Source organism: Rhamphochromis sp. 'chilingali' (genome assembly GCF_963969265.1).
Source record: "Rhamphochromis sp. 'chilingali' genome assembly, chromosome: 15".
NCBI classification, from domain to species: Eukaryota; Metazoa; Chordata; class Actinopteri; order Cichliformes; family Cichlidae; genus Rhamphochromis; species Rhamphochromis sp. 'chilingali'.
This window is the reverse complement of record NC_137942.1, coordinates 12,214,705-12,235,734: the sequence shown is the minus strand read 5'-3', so window position 1 is coordinate 12,235,734 and position 21,030 is coordinate 12,214,705. Positions and strand designations below refer to the sequence as shown.

Genomic DNA, 21,030 nt, shown 5'->3' with positions numbered 1-21,030 from the left:
AGTTGCAAATAAAACTCGTGTCTCCGCTAAGTTGTTTTGTGAGAGTTTATTACCCTTAAATCAACAGTACACCGAAAAGCAATTGTTTCATTGGTTCGGTGACTTAAAGTAATGTAAACAAACCTTACACTACAGATGGAAATCCCTGCAAAAAATATCTATTTTTCAGTAACAAATTCACTCATCTGATCTTCAAATTCAGCTTTGTGTGAAAAGCGCCTTCAGGGGAAACACAATTCATAACAGTGAATAAACTTCATAAGAGAACAGTGTTAGTATAAAGGTCAGTAAGTAGAGTATTGCATGAGCTGCGTGACACCACCAAGTTTTCAGCTCCAGGCTGCATAGTAAGAATACTTTTGATAAAATTTCACTGATTGGGCTGATAAAAGCTACGATTTCTTTTTAAACTTTTGAATATTGTGCAACACATAAAAAGAATAAATAAAAAGGACATCTTTTATCTTCTAGATTGCATATAACATTAAAATAAGACTTTATTGCATTTCACTAGCTTCCTTTCAATGTGACAGTCCTTCAGTTACCAGTCCAGCACTGTAAATGCCGCTCCTTATTACCTCAGCGCACAGTCCCTGACATCCAGGGGGATGCATGGGCCCTTAAAAAGGACCGCTACCAGTGAGGAGTTGGATGGGTGTAGCAGCTGTTGTTGCCTGTGCTTAGATCTACAGGATGAAGGGCAGTATGGAGGAGCGCAGGGTGGGATAATCCCTAAACTCCTTTAAGTAGCTGCGGTGTTTGCCTTTAGCCCAAACCGTCATCTGGATGAAGGCCACAAGAGTGAAGAAAGCCACAGGCACACACTGGGTCATCACTGTGAAGCCGATCCAGGAGCCGACCTGTGAGCAATAAGTTACAGACACACACACAGAGTGCATGGAGAATGATGGTACAGTTACAGAACATAACCACCAGATGGCAATGCATCTTTCCTTGCGAGGATAAAATGCAGCACTGTACAATGAAATGTTAACCTTTAGCATTCTAGTAGAGTAACATTAAAAAATACTAATAACACCAAAATGAGCATAGACCCAGAAAATTTCCCTTAAATAAATATATAAATACTGGATGTTATAGATTCATCTACCTAAGGAAAAAGGGTGAACTTCACCGAAATATGGAGTTTGATTTGGGCTTACCTCATATGTGTAGTTCGGACAAGAGACCAGCCAAAAGATCCAGGTGAAGGGGTTTTTTGTTGGATAAGGAATCTTCTTGGTTTTGGAGCCTGAAACGAAGGGTAAACTCAAACTGCACTGTGCGTTTAAAAGGAAATCAGTAAGAAAAGGAGACTGAAAATCACACGTATTGCTGCAAAACGCTCACCTGGTGTTTTGAGGTTACGAAGCGCCACGTGGATGGAAAAATTCCCTATTTGACAGAACTGTGGGGATAAAGATATTCAAAAATGAGCATTCAACAGGATGGTGGGTTTAAAATGTGGAAGGTGACTCTCAGAGAGCTGAAGCTTACCAGGAAAATGTAAAGACCTGCATTCACCTGCTGCTGCCCGTAATCTGTTGACGTGTCACAGAAAAATGGATTAAGATAGAAGTTGGCATTGACTGATGAGCTAAAGTGAGAATGAAAGTGGTCAGCACTTACAGGGTGTGGTGTAGAGAGGGTGGTTAATGTAGTATGCCATCCAAGCTGCAGTAGACCAGTAATAGCCACAGTTCTGGCATAGAAAGCAGGACTATTATAAGTCAAAGTGTCTAGATATTGCTCCACATAGATTTCTAAGAAGAGTAACCCCAAACAAAGTAATAACTACAATGCACAAAGCTTTTAATGTGCAGCACAGTTACCTTAAATATGTTCCTGAGAGGCATGGTCCCATGGGAGATACGATGGACAAACAGTGTCTCCAGAATCCTCTTGATGTAGTGGAAGGAGTGACATATGCAGGCCAAACTGCAACAAGACACAAGCACAAAGACACACTTACATATTTAGCTGTGATTAATACATCGCCCCGCTGCAGTCCATTACACTTGGCGCTGACTCAGTGTCAACATAGCAATATGCTTCCCAACTGTTTGTCATGCTGACGGGGGAGGCGGGGGGTCTGTGCAAAGCCCGGGATTGTGTGAAACACTGCACCAACATCACAACAGATCTCTGAAAACATGGGAAAGCCAACACTCACTGTACGATCCAGTGCTTGCTGCTGGTGAAGTCATACTTTGGAGAGTAGATGAAGGGAAGGCGGAAGTAGAACATTAAGTAGATGATCAGCGGGCCAGCACACTCTGCCAGGAACACCTGAAGTGAGTGAGGAGACACATGTGCTTTAAGTCAAGGGTTCTCAAAGCTTTGTGACCAAGGGCCAGTTAAGGGATTTGTGTGGAAAGCTGCACATATTAAAAAAATGCACACATTAAAGGAGAAATGTGGTTTGGCAGTATTTTATCTTGGCCTGTTTTTCATTTTATTCAGTATAATCAGTTACATTCTTTGGCAGCAGGAGTAGGATGGTTTAGTGGGATATGATGGCTGGAAGTGAAGAGTTCCAGCTGGATGTTAGAAATGCTACTATACTCACTGGCCACTTCTTTAGGTACACCTGTTTGCCTGCTCTTTTCAACAAATATCTAACCAACCAGTTACATTTATATAGCCTACGAAGGAATATTAGGGCCTCATTTCAGACGGATCAGACGGAAAAGCGCACAAGAGTGGATTTGTACAAAATGAAATAGCTGGTATTGGAAAGATGCAAGGTTATCAATGGTTACACCCCGGTCCAATAAGAGGATGTATGTTGTGTCACAAGACGGCGGATCAATTTGTTTCACTAACTCATCTAAACAAGGCATTTTTTAGTGGGTATAGCAAACATGGTAGTTTGTCTTGAAACAAAAATGATAATCTCAACATTTCGTCTTTTTTCTCAAAATAATCGTTAATGTTTTTTTCATTAATGTGGCCCTAATAAATACTCCATCGTACATAGAATCAACTCAATCCACTTTTGCATGTAGACATGCCCCAGGCAGTCTGCTGAAGTTCAAACTGAGCATCAGAATGGGAAAAAAAGTGATTTAAGCTACTTTGAATGTGACATTGTTTTTTGTGTCAGAGTGCTAGTCTGAATATTTCGGAAACTGGTGCCATAACAACCATATCAAGGATTTATACAGAATGGTCCAAAAAAAGAGAAAACATCCAGTGAGTGGCAGTTATTTGGGTAAAAAGTCCTTGCTGATGTCAAAGATGAGATGAAAATGGCCAGTCTGCTTCCTGCTGATAGGAAGGCAACAACAACTCAACCACTCGTTAGAACCAAGGTATGCAAAAGAGAATCTCTGAACACCCAACACACTGAAGCTTGAAGCGGATGGACTACAGCAGAATAACACATCATGTCACAAAGGTTTGGTCAAACTGCGTTCTTAAACATAGCTTGAACAACTCAGAATCCATTACTTTTCTTCATGGATGTGCAGCTGACAAATCTGCACCATGTGGCTCTGTTTCAACAAAATGAACCAAATTCTCTGAGGAATGTTTTCAGCACATTGTTGAATCTCTGTCATTAACATTAAGGCAGTTCTGAAGATCGAAGAGGGTCCAAACCCTTTACTGGGATAAAGTGTATCTAATAGAGTGACTTTAGTATATTTATCATAATATGATATCATAACAACATATGACCTGTCGATGAATGAAAAGTTAAAAACAAATCAGGGGTTGCATAAGTTAATACCAGGACTACAGGTTTAAATGCTTTTAACTCAGTACCATAAATTCCAGTAGCTTTCAAATTACAGAAATTAACATAGCCTAATTATTGACTGAAATCCATTTAGAATGATAGTTTGTCGGTATAAACCCTATGCCACAGGGAGAACATGCAACTGACACCTGACATGCTCACCAGCTCACTAACAGCTGACACCAGCGTGGCTCTGGTTTCTACAGTCTCACTTGTTAAAGCCACCATGGATCAAAAAGGTCTGTCTACCTCACCTAAGCATTAGGAACAAATCAGTTACAGTAATACTCCTCCTCATATTCAGTATGTACGCATAGACCAGATGAGATACTGGGACAGCTTGTAACACCCGCTTTAAGATCAAGTGACACAGCTGTGAAACAGATCCCCAAATCAGCACCTTCGGCGGAGGCCTGGCTCAGCATGCCTGACTGGTAGCTACTTCTGATCGCTGCTCGTCCACCCACACTGGCATCAGACTAAAGGCATTTTTCTCAGATTGTCTCAGGGTTTGACGGGGAATGAAAAGACTGGGTGGGCATGGGTGAGTAAAGAGCAGCAATGAAACGGGAGTGAGTGGTCAGGAGGGATAAACGCCTCAGGGGGGAAATGAGGCCATGAGATTAAATGTCCTAGGACAGAGGACATGCAGTGCAAGAGGTGGGGGTAGTGCAGGGGGGACGCCACAGCAAATCAACTCTACCTGTCACTGTAGGCTGATATTTATATTCAAGAGTTATTGAGTGGGTGAAAGGGTGTCTTTGTATATTTAAAGTGCAAGAATGTTAAAAGATCGTGTCGAGGGGTTTGCATGTTTTAGCATAATAAGTGCAAAGCAGTTTTTGAAAAGCAGTTCTCTTTAAGTGATAGTCAGCAGATTAAAAACAATCCAGCTGTGGCTGAGTCATATCCAAAAGCCAATTGTGCAAACATGAGAATTAAATCCTTTCTTCTAATACAATTATGAGTCTTTAGAGTATATTTAAATCCCAGAGCAGAGGCATTACAGAGCAATGTGTTCATGACTTGACACACAACACTAAATCCAAATGTTGTGTGTCTGTGTACAGGTGGACTTACAGTTCCCCACGTGAGCTGGGGTCCCAGGTCACTGAAGTAAAAGCTGGCTGTGGTTCCCACAGGAAGTGTCTGGAGAATGTCCTCATCTCTGAGACACTTTGCCTCTGAGACAAAAACAGTCACCATCACGACCTGCTCTGTAATCTAGATAAATGCTTTAAAAACAAAAAAGGTGGCAGACTTACTTGGATCTAAGCGTAGGGACTGTCGGGCCGGATACCACTTAGGATCTGTCAAAATGGGGAGGAACTTTACTATTAGTATTCTGAAGAGATTCTTTGTGGTCCAAGTGTCTCACTGCTGTAGCTGCTTTCGTGTTTGTACTGAACATCGCTACCAGATTTAATGTAATTCGGATTCAGCAAAGTCAGCAAGAGTCATTTTGGATGTCGTGCAGGATGAACTTACATGATTTGTGAAACAAAGCTTTAATATCCAAAACAGTGGCAGTTGGCTCCACCTAAAATCAAAATAAAAAAAATTAATTTTGTTAAAGATTGTGTTATTACCAGCAGCACAAAAAACAAAGCTGAAATCATTCCTGCTGTCTTGATCAATTTTGTTTTGATTCCTTGTGAAACTTGTCAGGCTCGTCGACTCTGTTATGAGCCCTCCTTCTACGGACATAGCTTGTAACATTTACACTAGCTACTAATCAAGCCTATCTGCGATGCGGGCATGTGCTGTAACTGAAACAGAAAATTCCTGTCAGATGAGGAGGGAATTCTCACCTCCTAACTGCAACCTCAATAGAAACATAACTGATAATGGCTGCACTCGACTGGGCAAACTGTGAAACAGATGATTATCTTTAAAGAGCATCCATGTGTTCAAAGCAACCGTTCTGTATTTTCTTGGCTTCGCTGCAGAGTAAGATCAGGTTTTGCCGCTTGCAGCACAGACTTAACATGTATAAAATATGAAACTTTCAGAGGAGTGAGAACAAGGTGATAAATCAATCCACTCTATGGCATGCTAATGTTTCGAGGCCTTTCTTTTAAATAGGACTTTAGTTATGTGGCTGCAATCAAAGTGATCTGCTGGCTGTTAACATTTTTTTTAAAAAAATCATTAAGCTAAATATAAAAGGTGAGTGTAATTAAATAAAGACCCTTTTGACATCCTCTCACTCACCTTGTCCAGCAGCAATAGCTTCTCCTTTGTCTTTAAATCCACAATCTCCACCTCAAAGTAAACAATCCTTTTGGCCTTTTTGGGGGCTTTTGGTTTTGGCCTCGGTGCGGCTTTCTTCTCAGGCTCTAGTGCATCTGCCTTCTTTGCCTCTAATGCGAGCACATCCATGACACTGTTTGATCCCAAACCTCAATAGCGTGGGGAAATAATCTGTGATATGTCCAGTGACGCTGGTTGTGCTCCACTGGTATGTGTAACAGCTACCAGCTCGTCTCCAGAGAAGCTGTTAGTCCAGTTCAAGAGTCTCTTGTGTCTCTCAGACTCAGTGAATATCCTTCCACTTTCGGAGTTTCTTCCACAGAGGAGTGACCGTAAACACTTGAGGCAATGGCACTGAGCAGAAGTCGGAGGAGAGCTAGTCTAAAACCATGAAGTAGACCTGCTCTTCACCTGAACAGAATCCTGTTCAAGATCCACAGCCCCCACATCACGCAGCAAAATGCACTGAAGACGAAACTGGAGAGGCCCAAGACATAATCCATAGCGCGCCATTTGCGAGGCTAAATATAAGTCGCCTGATTTGCTCTGCTCCGGCTTGGTAACCTTGGGAAGCCACATACAGTACAACCTTAGCCGGTGACAGATGCCAACATTTTCTCATTAGACCTATAAGACACATCTGCTCCCCGCTCTGCTCCTCGCTTGGTCACACAGTGAGGGGTCCCACTGAAAACCTGATCAGTCAGATGAAAGATCTCCACATGCCCACACATCCCTCTATCCCCCAAACCACCTGTGAGGGTTGTTTTCTCGTTCTAAAAAACCACAACAAAGACAAACCTGTTTATTCAGGGCCTGCGTCAGGTCACAGTTTGTGTGCCGAACACATTCTGAAACACTTCAAGGGGGTTTGTTTTGAGAGGCGGGTGATAAAAATGCTGATTGGGAGAACATCAGAGATGCCTTTCATTGCACTGGGTCAGCTCATCATTGCAAATAGCCAGCTGCATATCTATAGTCCAGTGTTGGGGAGTAACGGAATACATGTACCGCCGTTACGTATTTAAAATACAAAATATGAGTAACTGTATTCCGTTACAGTTACCGTTTAAAAAGGTGGTATTCAGAATACAGTTACTTTGTTGAAATAAATGGATTACACTGCGGTACTTTCCTGTTTCATTTTGTCGCGGGTCAGGACTGTTTGGGTTTTGTTTGACAGCTACGTTCTGTTGTTCCAGGCGGCAGCGCTACGGTTGCCATGGTTACAGGGCGACGCTCTCTCTCTCTCTCTCTGCGACTGTGTGTTTCCTGGGTGAGAGAGCGCCTTTTCGTTGTTGTTGTTGTGCTAAGCTAACAGGCAGAATGCTACAAGCATAGCTCTAAAGAATGTAGCATCATGGGCAGTGTAGTCCGTGCTGCAGGGAGAATGGACTGCCATACACATTATGGGTCTGTGAGCGCGAGGAGGGAGAGAGAAAAAGGGGAGTGGAAAGGTTGGAGTTGTCATCGAGGAAAAACGGGAGCTGGAAGCATGTAAATATAATAATAACCACTTCAGCCAAGAAGAGTGCCTGACGAGCCCAGTTGTAAGTAAGCTATTAAGACTCGACTGTACACCGTGTTCGTGTTTTCCTCCGAAAACAATAAGTTCCGTTGGAGCAGTCTTTCAACGTCTCTCTCTGTCTCTCGCAAGAAAAGTTGACCCACACAACAAAGTAAAGCTATTTTTCGGCTATGAGCCGACAGGGACCCCGCCGTATTAGTCAGAGGTCCCTTTACTACAGCTCGGAGTCGCGGACCTTCAGTAATAGTAATAAATCACACAGCAATAGTACATTCACGTTGTTGTAAAAAGCATGATAATATATTAAGTAATCCAAAGTATTCAGAATACGTTACTGTCATTGAGTAACGTAACGGAATACGTTACAGAATACTGTAACGATGGTTAAGTGTTATTGTACAGTGACATGTTGGTGATCTCTGCACACTGTTGTTGTTCCTTTAAGATTCATGTTTGGTTGTGGTGTACAGGAAGGGGTGGGTGGGACCTGGTTGTTCTGTGTGTGTGCCAGGCTGAAGAGAGGGGGAGTTCGAGAGCGCTTCCCCCTGAGTTAACAACCCGCTGGCTTATGTGCCAAATAAACGGACAAACTGAGACCCCAACCGTCTGGTTCTTGTGAACGTTACATTGGTGTCAGAAGTGAAGAAAGAAAAAAGAACCCCAGAACGCCCGACACCCTGTTGCTGGCGACGCTTGCCGTTACGAGACGAGGATGTTGCCGGGCAAGATTAAGAAGGAGACGGAGGAGAGGGAGGTTCGTCCGCGCTCGCCCGCCCATGGAGTGAGGGAAACGGCGCTGCGGCTGTCTGCCGAGGCTGGATTTTCTCCAGGTTTGACTAGGCTCGGGAACTGTTCGCACAGCGGCCGCGATTCCGGCGGGAAGGAGTCGACCTCGCTTGGCGCGCCGTCACGTGATGTAAACAAACATGGCGGCGCCCAGCAAGCTGCAGCGAATATAAAAACGCCTAAGTTCAGCGGCAAGACGCCATGGGAAGTGTTTATCGCACAGTTCGAGCTGTTAGCTGTCGCAGCTGGCTGGTCTGAGGAACATAAAGCTCTCCAACTGGCTTTGTGTCTGTGTGAGGATGCAGCTGCATGCCTGCTGCTGCTGACCGAGGAGCAGAGGGGAGATTATAATGCTCTGGTCGGAGCACTTCAGAGGCGCTTCGGGCAGTATAACCAACCAGTGCTGCTGAGGTCGGAGTTCCACAACAGACGCAGATTGCCAGGCGAGCCCCTCCGCATTTTGGCCCATGAAATCGAGTGCCTTTGCCGGAGGGCGTATGACAGCATGCCACCATCAGTGCAAGCGGAGTTAGCTCGGGACCAGTCCTGCAGGCCCTGAGCCCTAAAGAGCTCCGTATGCAAACTCAGCTTGCTCGGCCAGCCACACTCAGTGCAGCCCTGGAGCTAGCGTTGGAGAGGGAGATGCTTGCAGGATCCTCTGGGGGCGCTGATGACGCACACGTGGTGAGGGCTGTGTCAGCACCTGTGGAACAGATGGAGACGCCAGCGGGCTTGTGCAGTTTGGTGCAGGCGGCTTCGCTGCAGTCGCCTTCCCCTCGGGCTGGCCCACACCGCCGACCACAGAGCTGCTGGGGATGTGGACAACCCGGACACCTCATCAGGCAGTGCCCCAAGCTTGCAGCGGTTCAGGGAAACGCCCACGGGCCCGTGTAGGCGGGAGTACACGGGCCTGGGAGAACGACATCCCCACACCACCGCCACCTCCACCCGGTGCGGCCATCGCTGTGGGCTGGACCCAGGTTGGCGGCTTTTGCCATGTTCCAGTGACGATCGCGGGGGTGTCCTGTACGGCCCTGCTGGACACGGGGTCCAATGCAACGCTGGTCCGACCCGATATTGTCCCAACCGGAGCTGCTGTGCAACCGACTAATGTGCAACTTAAGACTGTGACCGGTGATCTGGCCCCAATGAGAGGGAGGGGAGTGTTCCAGTTCAAGGTGGGGGACCTCGGTGTGTCTTATGCTGCCTGGGTGGCTGACGTGCAGGACGCCTGCATCCTTGGGCTGGATTTTTTACGAGCCATTGGCGGTGTACTGGACTTAGGCAAAGGCTTCCTCGTAACCCCTGATGGGAAGAAGGTGCCGCTTATTCCTCCCCCGGTCTGCACAGCATCTGCCGCGGCGTCCACCTCCACCGCAGAGACCGCTGCAGACCCGCCAGCAGAACAGCGAGCGGAGGAGGAGGAGGAGAGGCTCTTAGCAGTGAGGAGTATCTGGTCAAAGAACTGTGAGGGGCTGACTCCACAGCAGCAAGAGAGTCTATGGCAGGTACTAAAAGAGTTTAGTGACATTTTTGCCCTGAAAGAAAGTGATGTTGGCTTGACACACTTGGTAGAGCACGTCATTGAGACCGGGGATGCCCAGCCTATTAAAGTGCGCCCACGCCGCCTGCCCCTGGCTCATCAGGAGGCTGCGGACAGAGAGTTGTGTGAAATGATGAAGGCGGGCATCATAGAGCCATCTGATAGCCCGTGGGCCTCCGCGGTGGTGATGGTGCCTAAGAAAAAAAGTCCTAGGATGCGTTTCTGTGTGGACTACAGACCACTCAACAAAGTGACGAAGAAGGACTCTTACCCCCTTCCCAGGATTGATGAGTCTCTCGACTTAGTAGCCGGGTCCTCCTGGTTCTCCACCCTGGACCTGCGGAGTGGCTACTGGCAGGTGCCACTGTCCCCGGAATCCAGACCGAAGACAGCCTTCTGCACTAACAGGGGACTATGGCAGTTCAAAGTCCTGAGCTTTGGTCTTTGCAATGCTCCTGCGACCTTCGAGAGGCTTATGGACAGTGTGCTGGCTGGTGTCCCACGGCAACGGTGTCTGGTTTACCTGGATGACCTTCTAGTGCACGGGAGCTCCTTTGATGCTGCCCTGGATGCCCTGAGACAAGTGTTGGAGAGGGTGGCAGCTGCAGGCCTGAAGCTGCACCCCGACAAGTGCCACTTCATGAGGAGGGAGGTGGAGTTTCTGGGCCACAAGCTGGGTCGTGAGGGCATCAGCACGTTGGAGGAAAAAATTCACACCATTACCGAGTGGCCCACACCAGCAGACCAGAAACAGCTCAAAAGCTTCCTAGGACTGGCGTCTTATTACAGGAGGTTTGTGAAGGGCTTTTCCTCCATAGCCGCACCACTCTTCCACCTGCTGCAGAAGGACCGTGACTTCATCTGGACCCGGGACTGTCAGCAGGCGTTCGATACCCTCCGCAGATCGCTGACAGAGTCTCCAGTCCTTGCCCCCCCTGACCCCGCCCTGCCTTTTGTCCTGGACACTGACGCAAGTAATGTGGGGCTGGGAGCGGTGTTGTCGCAGGTTGGGCCAGAAGGGGAGAAGGTGGTGGCGTACTTCAGCCGGGTCCTGAACAGGAGTGAGCGGTGCTACTGTGTCACACGACGAGAGCTGTTGGCTGTGGTGGCGGGGGTGAGACACTTTAAGTACTACCTGTGCGGCACAGCATTTGTTATCAGAACTGATCATGCTGCCCTTCAGTGGCTGATGTCTTTCAGGGAGCCAGAGGGACAGGTGGCTCGCTGGCTGGAGGAGCTCCAAGCCTTCAATTTCACTGTGGAGCACAGAGCAGGGACGCACCATTCTAACGCAGACGCCCTCTCTCGTCGCCCATGTGCTGCAGCTGGCTGCCGTTACTGTGACAAGCGAGAGGAAATAGAGCGGGAACTCACGACAATAGACGGAGCAGCACAGCTCGCCTGCAGGGCTCTTCTGATGGTGGATGCAGCGGAGTGGAGGGCACGGCAGGAACAAGACACGGACCTGCTGCCGGTCCTGCAGTGGCTGGAGAAGGGGGAGCAACCCCTTTGGGATGAGGTCACTGGGTTTTCCATCTGTACCAGGGGGCTATGGGCCAAGTTTGCAGCTCTCAGGCTGAAGGAGGGGGTGTTGGAGCGTGCCTGGAAGGATCCTGCCACGGGGGAGGAGAGGTGGCAGGTTGTGGTGCCAAGGTCGCTGAGGTCAGCTGTGCTGGAAGCCTGCCATGGGAGCACTGGCTCCGGCCACTTTGGGGTCTCCAAGACTCTCCGCCGCCTCCGCCAGGGCTATTACTGGGGTCAACAGCGGAGGGACGTGGAGGACTTTTGCCGCAGCTGTGATGCATGTTCCTCACACAAAGGGCCACAGGACCAGTCCCGGGCTCAGCTTCAGCAGCAACCAGCAGGAGCCCCAATGGAGCGAGTAGCTGTGGACGTCATGGGCCCATTTCCTCGCACAGACAGAGGAAACCGCTATGTTCTTGTGGCCATGGACTATTTTACCAAGTGGCCGGAAGCATACGCCATCCCAGATCAGGAGGCTGAGACGGTCGCTGATGTATTAGTGGAGGGGATGTTCAGCCGCTTTGGAACAGCAGAGACCCTCCACAGTGACCAGGGGCGTAACTTTGAGTCCAAGGTATTTGCTGCCATGTGTGAACGCCTTGGGACTAAGAAAACCCGCACCACCCCACTTCACCCCCAAAGCGATGGGCTGGTGGAAAGGTTTAACAGGACGCTGGCCCAGCAGCTAGCCATCCTTACCTCAGAACACCAACGGGACTGGGATTACCATCTTCCCTTTACCCTCATGGCCTACAGGTCGGCAGTACAGGACTCCACCCAATGTACGCCTGCCCTGCTCATGTTAGGGAGAGAGCTGAGAACTCCTGCAGAGTTGGCTTTTGGGAAGCCCCCGGACGTGCCAGAGGCACCACCGGGCCGGGACTACGCAAGGAAGCTGCAGGACCGGCTGGATTCTGCACATTCCTACGCCCGAGAGCAGCTGGCGAAGGCAGGCCTGCGCCAAAAGAGGAATTACGACATCACCACTAAGGGGAGGCACTTCCATGCTGGGGAGCTGGTGTGGGTCTACAGCCCAAAGAGGAAGAAGGGACGGTGTCCTAAACTGGATAGCAGCTGGGTGGGGCCTTGCAGCGTCCTAGAGCGAGTAGGGGAGGTTGTTTACAGGGTGCAGTTGCCTCCTAGGGGGAGGATAGTAGCGCTGCACAGAGACCGGATGGCCCCCTACAGAGGGCAGTCCCTCCCCTCCTTTCCAGAGGGACGTGTACAGAGCGTCCGTGACCCTGCTCAGAGGGACCCCCGACCGGGGCTGCGTTCCCCTCCCTCGGACTCTCCACCCCAAAGCCCCGAAGCTCCGCGTCCACCTCAGGGGCTCAGGAGGTCAAGGAGGGAACGTAGGCTACCACCCCGCCTCAGAGACTGTGTCGTTCCCTCGGGGACGAGGAACTTATTGCTGGGGGGGCAGTGTAACGATGGTTAAGTGTTATTGTACAGTGACATGTTGGTGATCTCTGCACACTGTTGTTGTTCCTTTAAGATTCATGTTTGGTTGTGGTGTACAGGAAGGGGTGGGTGGGACCTGGTTGTTCTGTGTGTGTGCCAGGCTGAAGAGAGGGGGAGTTCGAGAGCGCTTCCCCCTGAGTTAACAACCCGCTGGCTTATGTGCCAAATAAACGGACAAACTGAGACCCCAACCGTCTGGTTCTTGTGAACGTTACAATACATTTTGGGGCATGTATTCTGTAATGGAATACATTTTAAAAGTAACCTTCCCAACACTGCTATAGTCTATGTTCTATTTATAACAAGTAAGAGCACCACAGGGCAGAAGCAGGCAGCAGGCAGCAGTACGCGTGCATTCCCAGATCACTTCTGAGTCTTGGATTTGACACATTCCAGCTTAACTGTAATCCATTTCATGCTAATAAACTCATTTATGTGTTGATCTGGGCCTGCTTCTTTTTCAAGGTGGTTACACTGAGATCTGATCTTGTGACGTCGTTGTGATCCTTCACAGTGATTTGTGGAGCAGCTACAATCGGTTTAGGTTATCAAAAGGCTCTTCTGAATATCCTCATTATTCCCTGTGTAACGTGAAATGAAAAGATGCAATGTAAAAGGGCTTTGAGCTGATTTTTTTTTTATATACACTATCATTTTTCACAATGATTGTGAAAATGATTTTCATGCAATGAGAATAAAAGGGCTTTTTATAATCATTCATTCACTCTTTGTTTCTACTGCTGTGAAAGCAATCCATTGCACTCTTGTGAAACATATTACCCCTAGGCTTTTTGTTTTTGTGGAAACTCAGTCAAAAAGCCTTTGATTTAGCTCTATGCATATCTCTGTGGCTGTATCCTGATTAATGAGAAGTTGCCGGTGAATATGTGAAAAACCTTCAGCACTTCTTCCTGAGTCAGGCAGTGAGCAGCAGGAAAATCAATGCTGACCCCTTCAGTCCTGTATGTATTTTAGCATGTGTCCTCTAGTAATTATCACACAGCACTGCATAATCAGTGAAACCACTTAATAATTGAACTCAAAGAGTTTCTTTCTATATATGCACCATCAAACATGAACAGTTAATTTAGCCACATCGGGTCCTGTCAAATTATCTTGAAAAAGCAAGACACCCCTTTGCACTTATGGGGAATGTCAGCATTAGCTGAAGCTGTAGAGTCTGGGCATCCATCAAGACGAGCATGTAAAATATATTTCGAGACCGTTATGGTCAAGCTTTTACATAGACTCATAGGCATGAATGTCGTGTTAATTTGGGGCTTTAAATAATTTTTTTGAACTGTTCTTTTTAATGACTGTAAGAAAACAAAAGCTCGGTGCACTAGATTGAATTTTTGGGGATTTTCTCTAATCTGCACAGGGTCAAAAGTATATATACAGATATATACACAAACACCCCCGTAATATTTGGTTACACGTCAAGTTGCACCGAGATCATATGTTTTTGGCGCCCATCAACAAGCTTCTGGCATATTTCTTTATATGCCAGAAGTCTCACCTTTATTCTTTCAAACATACCTCTTGTCATTGTCTCCAAATATCTTACTTTTTGTTTTGTTTGATAAAATTCTTCCCCAGATGATATTTGGCTTGTCCATGAGGGCAGCTGCAAATTTTAGTCGACTTTGGAGCAGGGCTTCTTTCTCAATCGGCACACTCTCTGTCCATGTTGATGTAAAACTCACTCCACTGTGGACAGTGATGCTGGAGTTTCCAGGTCATGGCAGGCTGAGCGTTGGTGGTTCCTGGGCTATTCTTTAACGGTCTAATCGATTTTCCTTTTAACCCTGAGAAAATCCAAAAGAAATTTAAACTCGTGCAATTCTTGTTTTTTTGTTTTGTTTTGTATTTTTCTTTTTTCTTTTAAGTCATTAAAGTTATATGCTGGACAATCATTACCATGGCATTCACTCCCGTGATGAATGTATTCAAACGTCTGATCACAACTATTACCTTTAACTTACATGCAGCGTATATTGCTGAAATGCAATAACAATGATGTTAAGATTATTAGACTGATCTGTGGACATTCACTTTAAAATCTATTGCACTTTATTTGATTTCATTTTTATTCCTAAGTGCCTGTGCTATGGCCTATTTGTTAACTATACGCATGTGTTTAGATTTAAAAGGTACAATTCACAAGCCAGATTCAATATTCCATATTCCATAAAATCCGTGCATCATGTTGCATCATGTTTTGAAAGTGCAGGGAATTTGTATAAAGAGCTGTTGTAGAAATATTGCTTTAACACATCTAAGATAATAATAATAACAACAATAAATGAATTTATTATTAATATAAATTGTTACATAACGCGAATCCATAAAGCAGGAAATGGAGAGTTTGATGCTTAAAATGTGGTCGGTGTGTGTCTAGTCATCGTAGTTTCTTATTTTTATTTTTACCCTATGGTATTTCTTCTCCTCCCTGCGTTATAGTACAGCGAGGAACTGGAAACTTGTAAAAAATTACTCGATAGTATAAAAAATTTCTCACGCTGCTAAGTAGTCTGCGCATGCGTACTTGAATGTCACTTATATTATAATAATAAGTGCTAAGAGCTTTTAAAATGCGGATATTTTACACGAGTCATCCAAGCAGTAATAAATGCCTCGATAGGTTCCCGGTTTCGAGTACAAGTTTCTTAAACATTTAATTGAAAACGTCCAGCGCAGCTCAAGCGAAACCGGAAGTTGTCGGGGGTGAATTTTCTTGACTCGGCAGAGATGACCCACATCAGCAGCATCAGCTTCTTCCAGAAGTTTCCTCGCAAGGTTTCGAGTGCGGCATACTGACACACTTACGCAAACGCGGGCAGGCTAGGTGACATTTTCGTCCTCGCCAGTGGGTCAAAGCTGAAAGTTGCTGTGGGGGCTGTGACACTTTCTGGAGGAGCACCCCGACGGCGATCTGAACTATTGCCCGCTGCAGGGACAACTGCGGCGGCGGGGTGAGACATTGGATCCCGGTAACCTGTGCTTCGTTTTACACGAGGCATGCTGGGTGTTTTATCGACGTCAAACCGAAGCTATTGAACAAACAAAAGCAATTGAAAGAAGTGCCGACCGGCCGGTGTGATGGGTAAAGATTATTACAAAGTGCTGGGTATAGCCAGGGGAGCATCTGAAGATGAGATAAAAAAGGCGTACAGAAAACAGGCTCTGCGCTATCACCCCGACAAGAATAAGTCTCCTGGAGCTGAAGACAAATTCAAGGAGATCGCCGAAGCCTATGACGTCCTCAGTGATGCCAAGAAAAAGGACATTTACGATCGTTTTGGAGAAGAAGGTAACCGAACTCCTTCCCCCGGGTTGCACGAAGTTTTGCAGCCTTTGCATTTACCGAGTTTAATCCTCTGCAAATAATGCAAAGCAAAACGTGCATCTTCTTACTCTCTCAATCTAATCGATGTACACATGCATCCTCCTCAGTGCGGTTTCTGGGGTCTTTCTGCTGCAGTTATCTGACAATAGTTGGGTGTACAATAGGGTGCAGCTGGAGAACCTGCTGGAAACAGCAAGTTCTTGCCCGTCCTGTCGGTGTGCCTCTCTCTTGTTATTATTGTGGCTTTGAAAAAATGATTTGTACCTTCAGGCTTTGGTGTCCTTGTCCACACCCTCATGGACAGGGAGGGACAGAGATCAAACTTTGAGATGTCTGGAAGCAGAAAAATATTTTAGCTTCTGAGCATTTACTTCTTGCAAGTAGTAAATATTTTGTGTCAGTTTGTTTGTTTGTTTGCAATCTTTAGACGTTGATTCAAATCATAGGGGTGAATATAGGGTGAATTAAGGTCAGTGTGTTATAAGTGTTAAAGCGGTAATGCCGAGGTATTATTCAACAGATGAGCACCAATAAGCTGATCAAAAAGATCAATAATCAGGTGGCTGTCATCTGATGTCATCTGATAACTACCTTGTCATTAGCAGTGATCAGTGTTTGTCTGTTGTGTTAAGACAACTATGTGTTGACTTGCACCAGTGATGGTGCAGTGAAAACTCTTTTTTTTGCAGTCAATTTTTATATAAAGAATGCTTAGTTTCCCAGACATCAAAGGGTAAATAAAAAATAACAGTAAAAACTAAACAAACATGCTATTTCAAACATTGATATGACAGTGATATTTCCCGTTCTTTTTTAAATACTTGGCGATGTTGTTTTCTTCAACAGGATTAAAGGGTTCAGCTGACACTGGAGGCAGAGGACATGGCGGTCAAAGCTGCAACTACAGCTTCCACGGGGACCCTCACGCAATCTTCGCTGAGTTCTTCGGTGGCCGCAGCCCATTCGATCACTTCTTCTTCCAGGACGGGGAAGACGACGTGGACATCAACAACCCTTTCGCAACGTTTGGCATGCCAGGAATGGGCGGCATGGGTGGGTTTCACCGGCCTTTCAAAACCCACCCGGCAGGAGTTCACCGAGCGCACGAGAAGAAGAAGGACCCGCCTGTGGTGCACGAGCTGAAGGTGAGCTTGGAAGAGGTGTTCTCGGGCTGCACGAAAAAGATGAAGATTTCTCGCAAGAGGCTCAATCCGGACGGCTGCACCATGCGCAGCGAAGATAAGATTTTAACGGTGGACATTAAGCGTGGCTGGAAGGAGGGGACGAAAATCACCTTTCCCAGGGAGGGGGATGAGACTGCCACCAACATTCCTGCAGATGTGGTGTTTGTGGTCAAAGACAAACCTCACCCGGTGTTCAGAAGAGAGGGTTCAGATATTGTTTATCCTGCAAAAATATCTCTTAGAGAGGTAAGATAATCATTCCAACATTAATCATGCTAGTTTATCTTTTTAAAGATGCTTATAATCAAAACTCGGCCGAGCACTTGTATGTCTGCTTATCAGTCCTTTTGTCTCCAGGCATTGTGTGGCTGCACGGTCAAAGCTCCCACACTGGACGGCCGGACCATCACTGTTACCTCTAGAGACATTGTCAAACCCGGAACGAAAAAGCGAATAAGCGGCGAGGGGCTGCCGTTGTCCAAGTTCCCAGAGAAGAGAGGTGACATGATCCTGGACTTCACTGTTAAATTCCCAGACAAACTGGCCCAAAACACACGCGATACACTCGAGCAGATTCTTCCGCTGTGACATGTTATGACTCCAAATCCCCAAAAAGTTAGCATTTCCAGCAGCACTGTCCTGTGTACTACCTGGACTTTTGAGGGCAGATTTGGGTTCAGTGAGGTTTAATTTTACTGCCTGAACAACAAATCCGTATCCTTAACCCAGAATCCAGCTTGTTATTTATTTATTTTTTGGCTTTGAGTGAAGGAGACAAAGGCAGAAAGACAAACAGGTGTTCTTTAAATGTTCAGTGAATTGCAGCACTGGGAAACTTATTGTAGTAACTGAGGATTTGATAACATAGCAGATCTTTGTGCGAGTGCTTTAGGTAACACATAGCCAGCTGCTTAACAATACCTCCCTGATGCAAGTGCACTGATGCATGAATGTGGCTAAAACTTCATTACTCATAGGACATGATTTGGGTTTCCATTAAGTAAAATTGAGGCTTAGATATTGTGCGGGTCTTGAAAGGTGAAACTTTTTGAGATATCTGTAGCAGTATTGGTCTTACTAGGAGTTAATAGAGTTTTCTTTTTCATTGATAAATAAAATTCAGTGTTTTACTTGTCGTTTACACTAAGCTATAATGTAAAGCTTTGTGAAAAATACACCTAAAGTGTTCTCAAGGCTGAAAACAGTAGAGCCCTACCAGGACTGATGCTCAGTACGACTCTTATGGAGTGTGTGTGTGTGTGTGTGTGTGTGTGTGTGTGTGTGTGTGTGTGTGTGTATATATATATATATAATGAGATGATATTGTTTATAATTATAAAACTGTCAGCCACAACTTTGAATCCACTAAAAGGTGAAGTGAGACTTAACATTCATGTGGATGTTATTACATGTAACACTCACTTAAAGCCCCTATCATGCAGGCCTAGAGGCCAGTTAGTGACCCGCCAACAACCAAAGGTCGCTAGGGAAAAATGTGCATTCCCAGTCTGGTTAGTGAGTGGTTGCTGGGTGAAGTTGGTTGCAAAGAGATATCACCTGCAGATTTCCACGATCACCCAAAGGGAGGTGATGCTGACTTGTCTGCAAACACTTGCCAGCTGCTTGTTGAGCAGAATGGAAATGGAGTAAAAGTTGCACCTATTGAAACATAATAGTTTTGTAGTAAAACACGGGTTTTGCTTTGGAGGTGAGTGCACTCCATTTTTGGTTTGCGTTGCAAGTTTCACTACTGCTCCATGGTTAGATAGCGAATGCTTGCAGACAAATTAGTGTCTTGTGTAGAAGCAATGGGCGAAAGCAGAAATCTGAGCGTTGACAAGGAGGGTTTTGTGCAGCACCTTAATTGTAGGTTATTTCACCTAGCGACAGTCTGCACAAGCAGTCGGGGATGACTGGGACTCAGCGGCCAGTCCCTCGGTCATTACCATTGCTGAAGCCCAAGCTCAACCACTTGTGGCCAGTCTTCTTCCCAAGGTGTCACATCGGCCTCGAAACCCTTTAGGTTTCAGTTGATCTTTGGAACGTGGCAGAGGCCTCACTACATAGAGGGTATCTGACAGGTCAAAGGGGAGGTACCTGTGCACCTGATTGGTGTAAGTACATACACTATGCTAGGGGTATATTTAAAGAGAAAATGATGGGGTCATTGTTTATTAACTTTCCAGCAGGGCATTTAATAAAATTAGTCATCAACGTACCATGAAGACTTGACAGGTCTCCACACTACACTGTGCTCATCTGTAATGCTGCTCTGTTTCATGTGCTGCAGATTATTGTAAAAATGGAGTGAGACTATAAATGATCCCTGTTTAGTATCAGAAAGCATTATATCCCAATGCTAATATATCTGGAGATAGGCCAATTAACTTATGCTACTACTAATAATAAGATGCACCTTGATGGACCTCCAGTATTTTCCAGATTTTTAATGGAGGACAACAAAGGCATAGGGAGTTTTCTTTTCTGCAGTTGTAAAGATGGCACATGTTTACTTTTCCAAACTCTTGTTTAACCAGAAGTACACACAAATTATTGCTCATGTAAAATATTTGTTGGAGAAAAAAATGTGCCAAACATTTGTCCCTATCTTATTGTAATATATGTGTGTAAGTATGTGTCTTAAAATTTGCTGAGGACATGTGTGTATCCTGTCACATGACTGAAAATGATCAAAACCTGACTGCATTCATACCCTGTTAAAATGCACAGAGAAATTGATATTTTATACAGAAGTCATGTATTTGTGATGGTTTAATTCATCCTTTTTGTTCTTCTAATGGTGTCTGTCTGATTGCAGATTGAATCAAAAGCCAGTGTGTTTATAATTTCTTTTATCCAACCTGTAAAAATGATATGAAATGTGCTGCCGTTATATTTCACATGACGATGTGAAAAAGAAGTTTAACCTTCAGCTTTAAAGGCCTGCAACCTTTGATCATTCTGTCTTATATCACGAGTCTATTGTGCCAGACAGCTTTCACTCTAGCGTGTACAGAATCGGGTGTTGTGTAGTTTCACAGTTGGGTGACGATCCTGAAGACACAGTCTTTGTGATGATGATGGAAGCTAGTGAATATTAGTAATTTTAGTATCAGTGTGACTGTCAGAGAAAAATAAGTAAACCTCATGATAGTCAGGAACTGCCGCTTCGTCCTGCTTCTGCACATGGTGTAACGTGAATGTAGAGATGTGTAATCTCTCTAATTTCTCTCTATTTTATTTTATTATTTTTTTACAGAATGAATGATTTCTTTTTTTCTTTTTAAAGGAAAACAGATCCTTTTTTTTGTTTACCTCGTTTATGTTTTGAAATTTCTCAGGTTGGGATTCAGAAGCCTTTGATTTTTAACAACAAAAGTTTTATGAATTGATAATAGGAAATATGGAAATTTCTACTTGGCCTTTCCTATGCTGTGATGATTAGCATTTCCACAATAAAGAAACTGGCAAACCAAACTGGCCAATACTGCCTCACTTACTGTCCAATGTTTTAATTATATAGCTGAATTGTAACAACAGTTTCCCTTAAAATCTTTTCTCAGGTTTCACTGTATCCAGCACGTTATCTAGCAAGCCTCATACATTTTGGTTTAGAGGGACTATGCTTAAATTTAGGGCTTAATTTATTTCAAGTTAACG

At 45.5% G+C, this 21,030-nt stretch overlaps 2 protein-coding genes across 5 annotated transcripts; one reads left to right on the top strand and one right to left on the bottom strand.

Moving 5' to 3' along the window:
* Positions 1-31: 31 nt before the first annotated feature.
* On the bottom strand, positions 32-17,017 carry tecra (trans-2,3-enoyl-CoA reductase a). Of its 4 annotated transcripts, none has more exons than XM_080904898.1 (12): positions 16,255-17,017; positions 5,957-6,771; positions 5,231-5,282; positions 5,008-5,052; positions 4,823-4,926; positions 2,174-2,289; positions 1,833-1,938; positions 1,630-1,702; positions 1,498-1,541; positions 1,351-1,408; positions 1,164-1,252; positions 32-860 (listed from the first exon to the last, which is right to left on the bottom strand). In XM_080904898.1, the coding sequence occupies exons 2-12, from the start codon at positions 6,122-6,124 to the stop codon at positions 687-689; spliced, it is 1,029 nt and encodes a 342-aa protein (XP_080761024.1). In that variant the 5' UTR covers positions 6,125-6,771; positions 16,255-17,017; the 3' UTR covers positions 32-686. The 4 variants fall into 4 exon arrangements, with proteins under 4 accessions (XP_080761024.1, XP_080761026.1, XP_080761023.1 ...); XM_080904900.1 differs by having other exon boundaries at positions 5,957-6,559; XM_080904897.1 differs by lacking the exon at positions 16,255-17,017 and adding an exon at positions 14,405-15,400.
* dnajb1a (DnaJ heat shock protein family (Hsp40) member B1a) lies at positions 15,624-19,469 on the top strand. Its single transcript, XM_080904901.1, has 3 exons — positions 15,624-16,150; positions 17,033-17,616; positions 17,728-19,469. The coding sequence occupies exons 1-3, from the start codon at positions 15,940-15,942 to the stop codon at positions 17,956-17,958; spliced, it is 1,026 nt and encodes a 341-aa protein (XP_080761027.1). The 5' UTR covers positions 15,624-15,939; the 3' UTR covers positions 17,959-19,469.
* Positions 19,470-21,030: the final 1,561 nt, after the last annotated feature.

Excerpts from the sequence above, each read along its gene's own strand:
- tecra (XM_080904898.1), bottom strand. The coding sequence starts at position 6,124 with ATGGATGTGCTCGCATTAGAGGCAAAGAAGGCAGATGCACTAGAGCCT. Across the intron at positions 1,703-1,832 it reads CTCTCAGGAACATATTTAAG|AACTGTGGCTATTACTGGTC; the intron begins GTAACTGTGCTG and ends TTTCTATGCCAG. Across the intron at positions 1,542-1,629 it reads CCCTCTCTACACCACACCCT|ATTACGGGCAGCAGCAGGTG; the intron begins GTAAGTGCTGAC and ends ACACGTCAACAG.
- dnajb1a (XM_080904901.1), top strand. The coding sequence starts at position 15,940 with ATGGGTAAAGATTATTACAAAGTGCTGGGTATAGCCAGGGGAGCATCT. Across the intron at positions 16,151-17,032 it reads CGATCGTTTTGGAGAAGAAG|GATTAAAGGGTTCAGCTGAC; the intron begins GTAACCGAACTC and ends TTTCTTCAACAG. Across the intron at positions 17,617-17,727 it reads CAAAAATATCTCTTAGAGAG|GCATTGTGTGGCTGCACGGT; the intron begins GTAAGATAATCA and ends TTTTGTCTCCAG.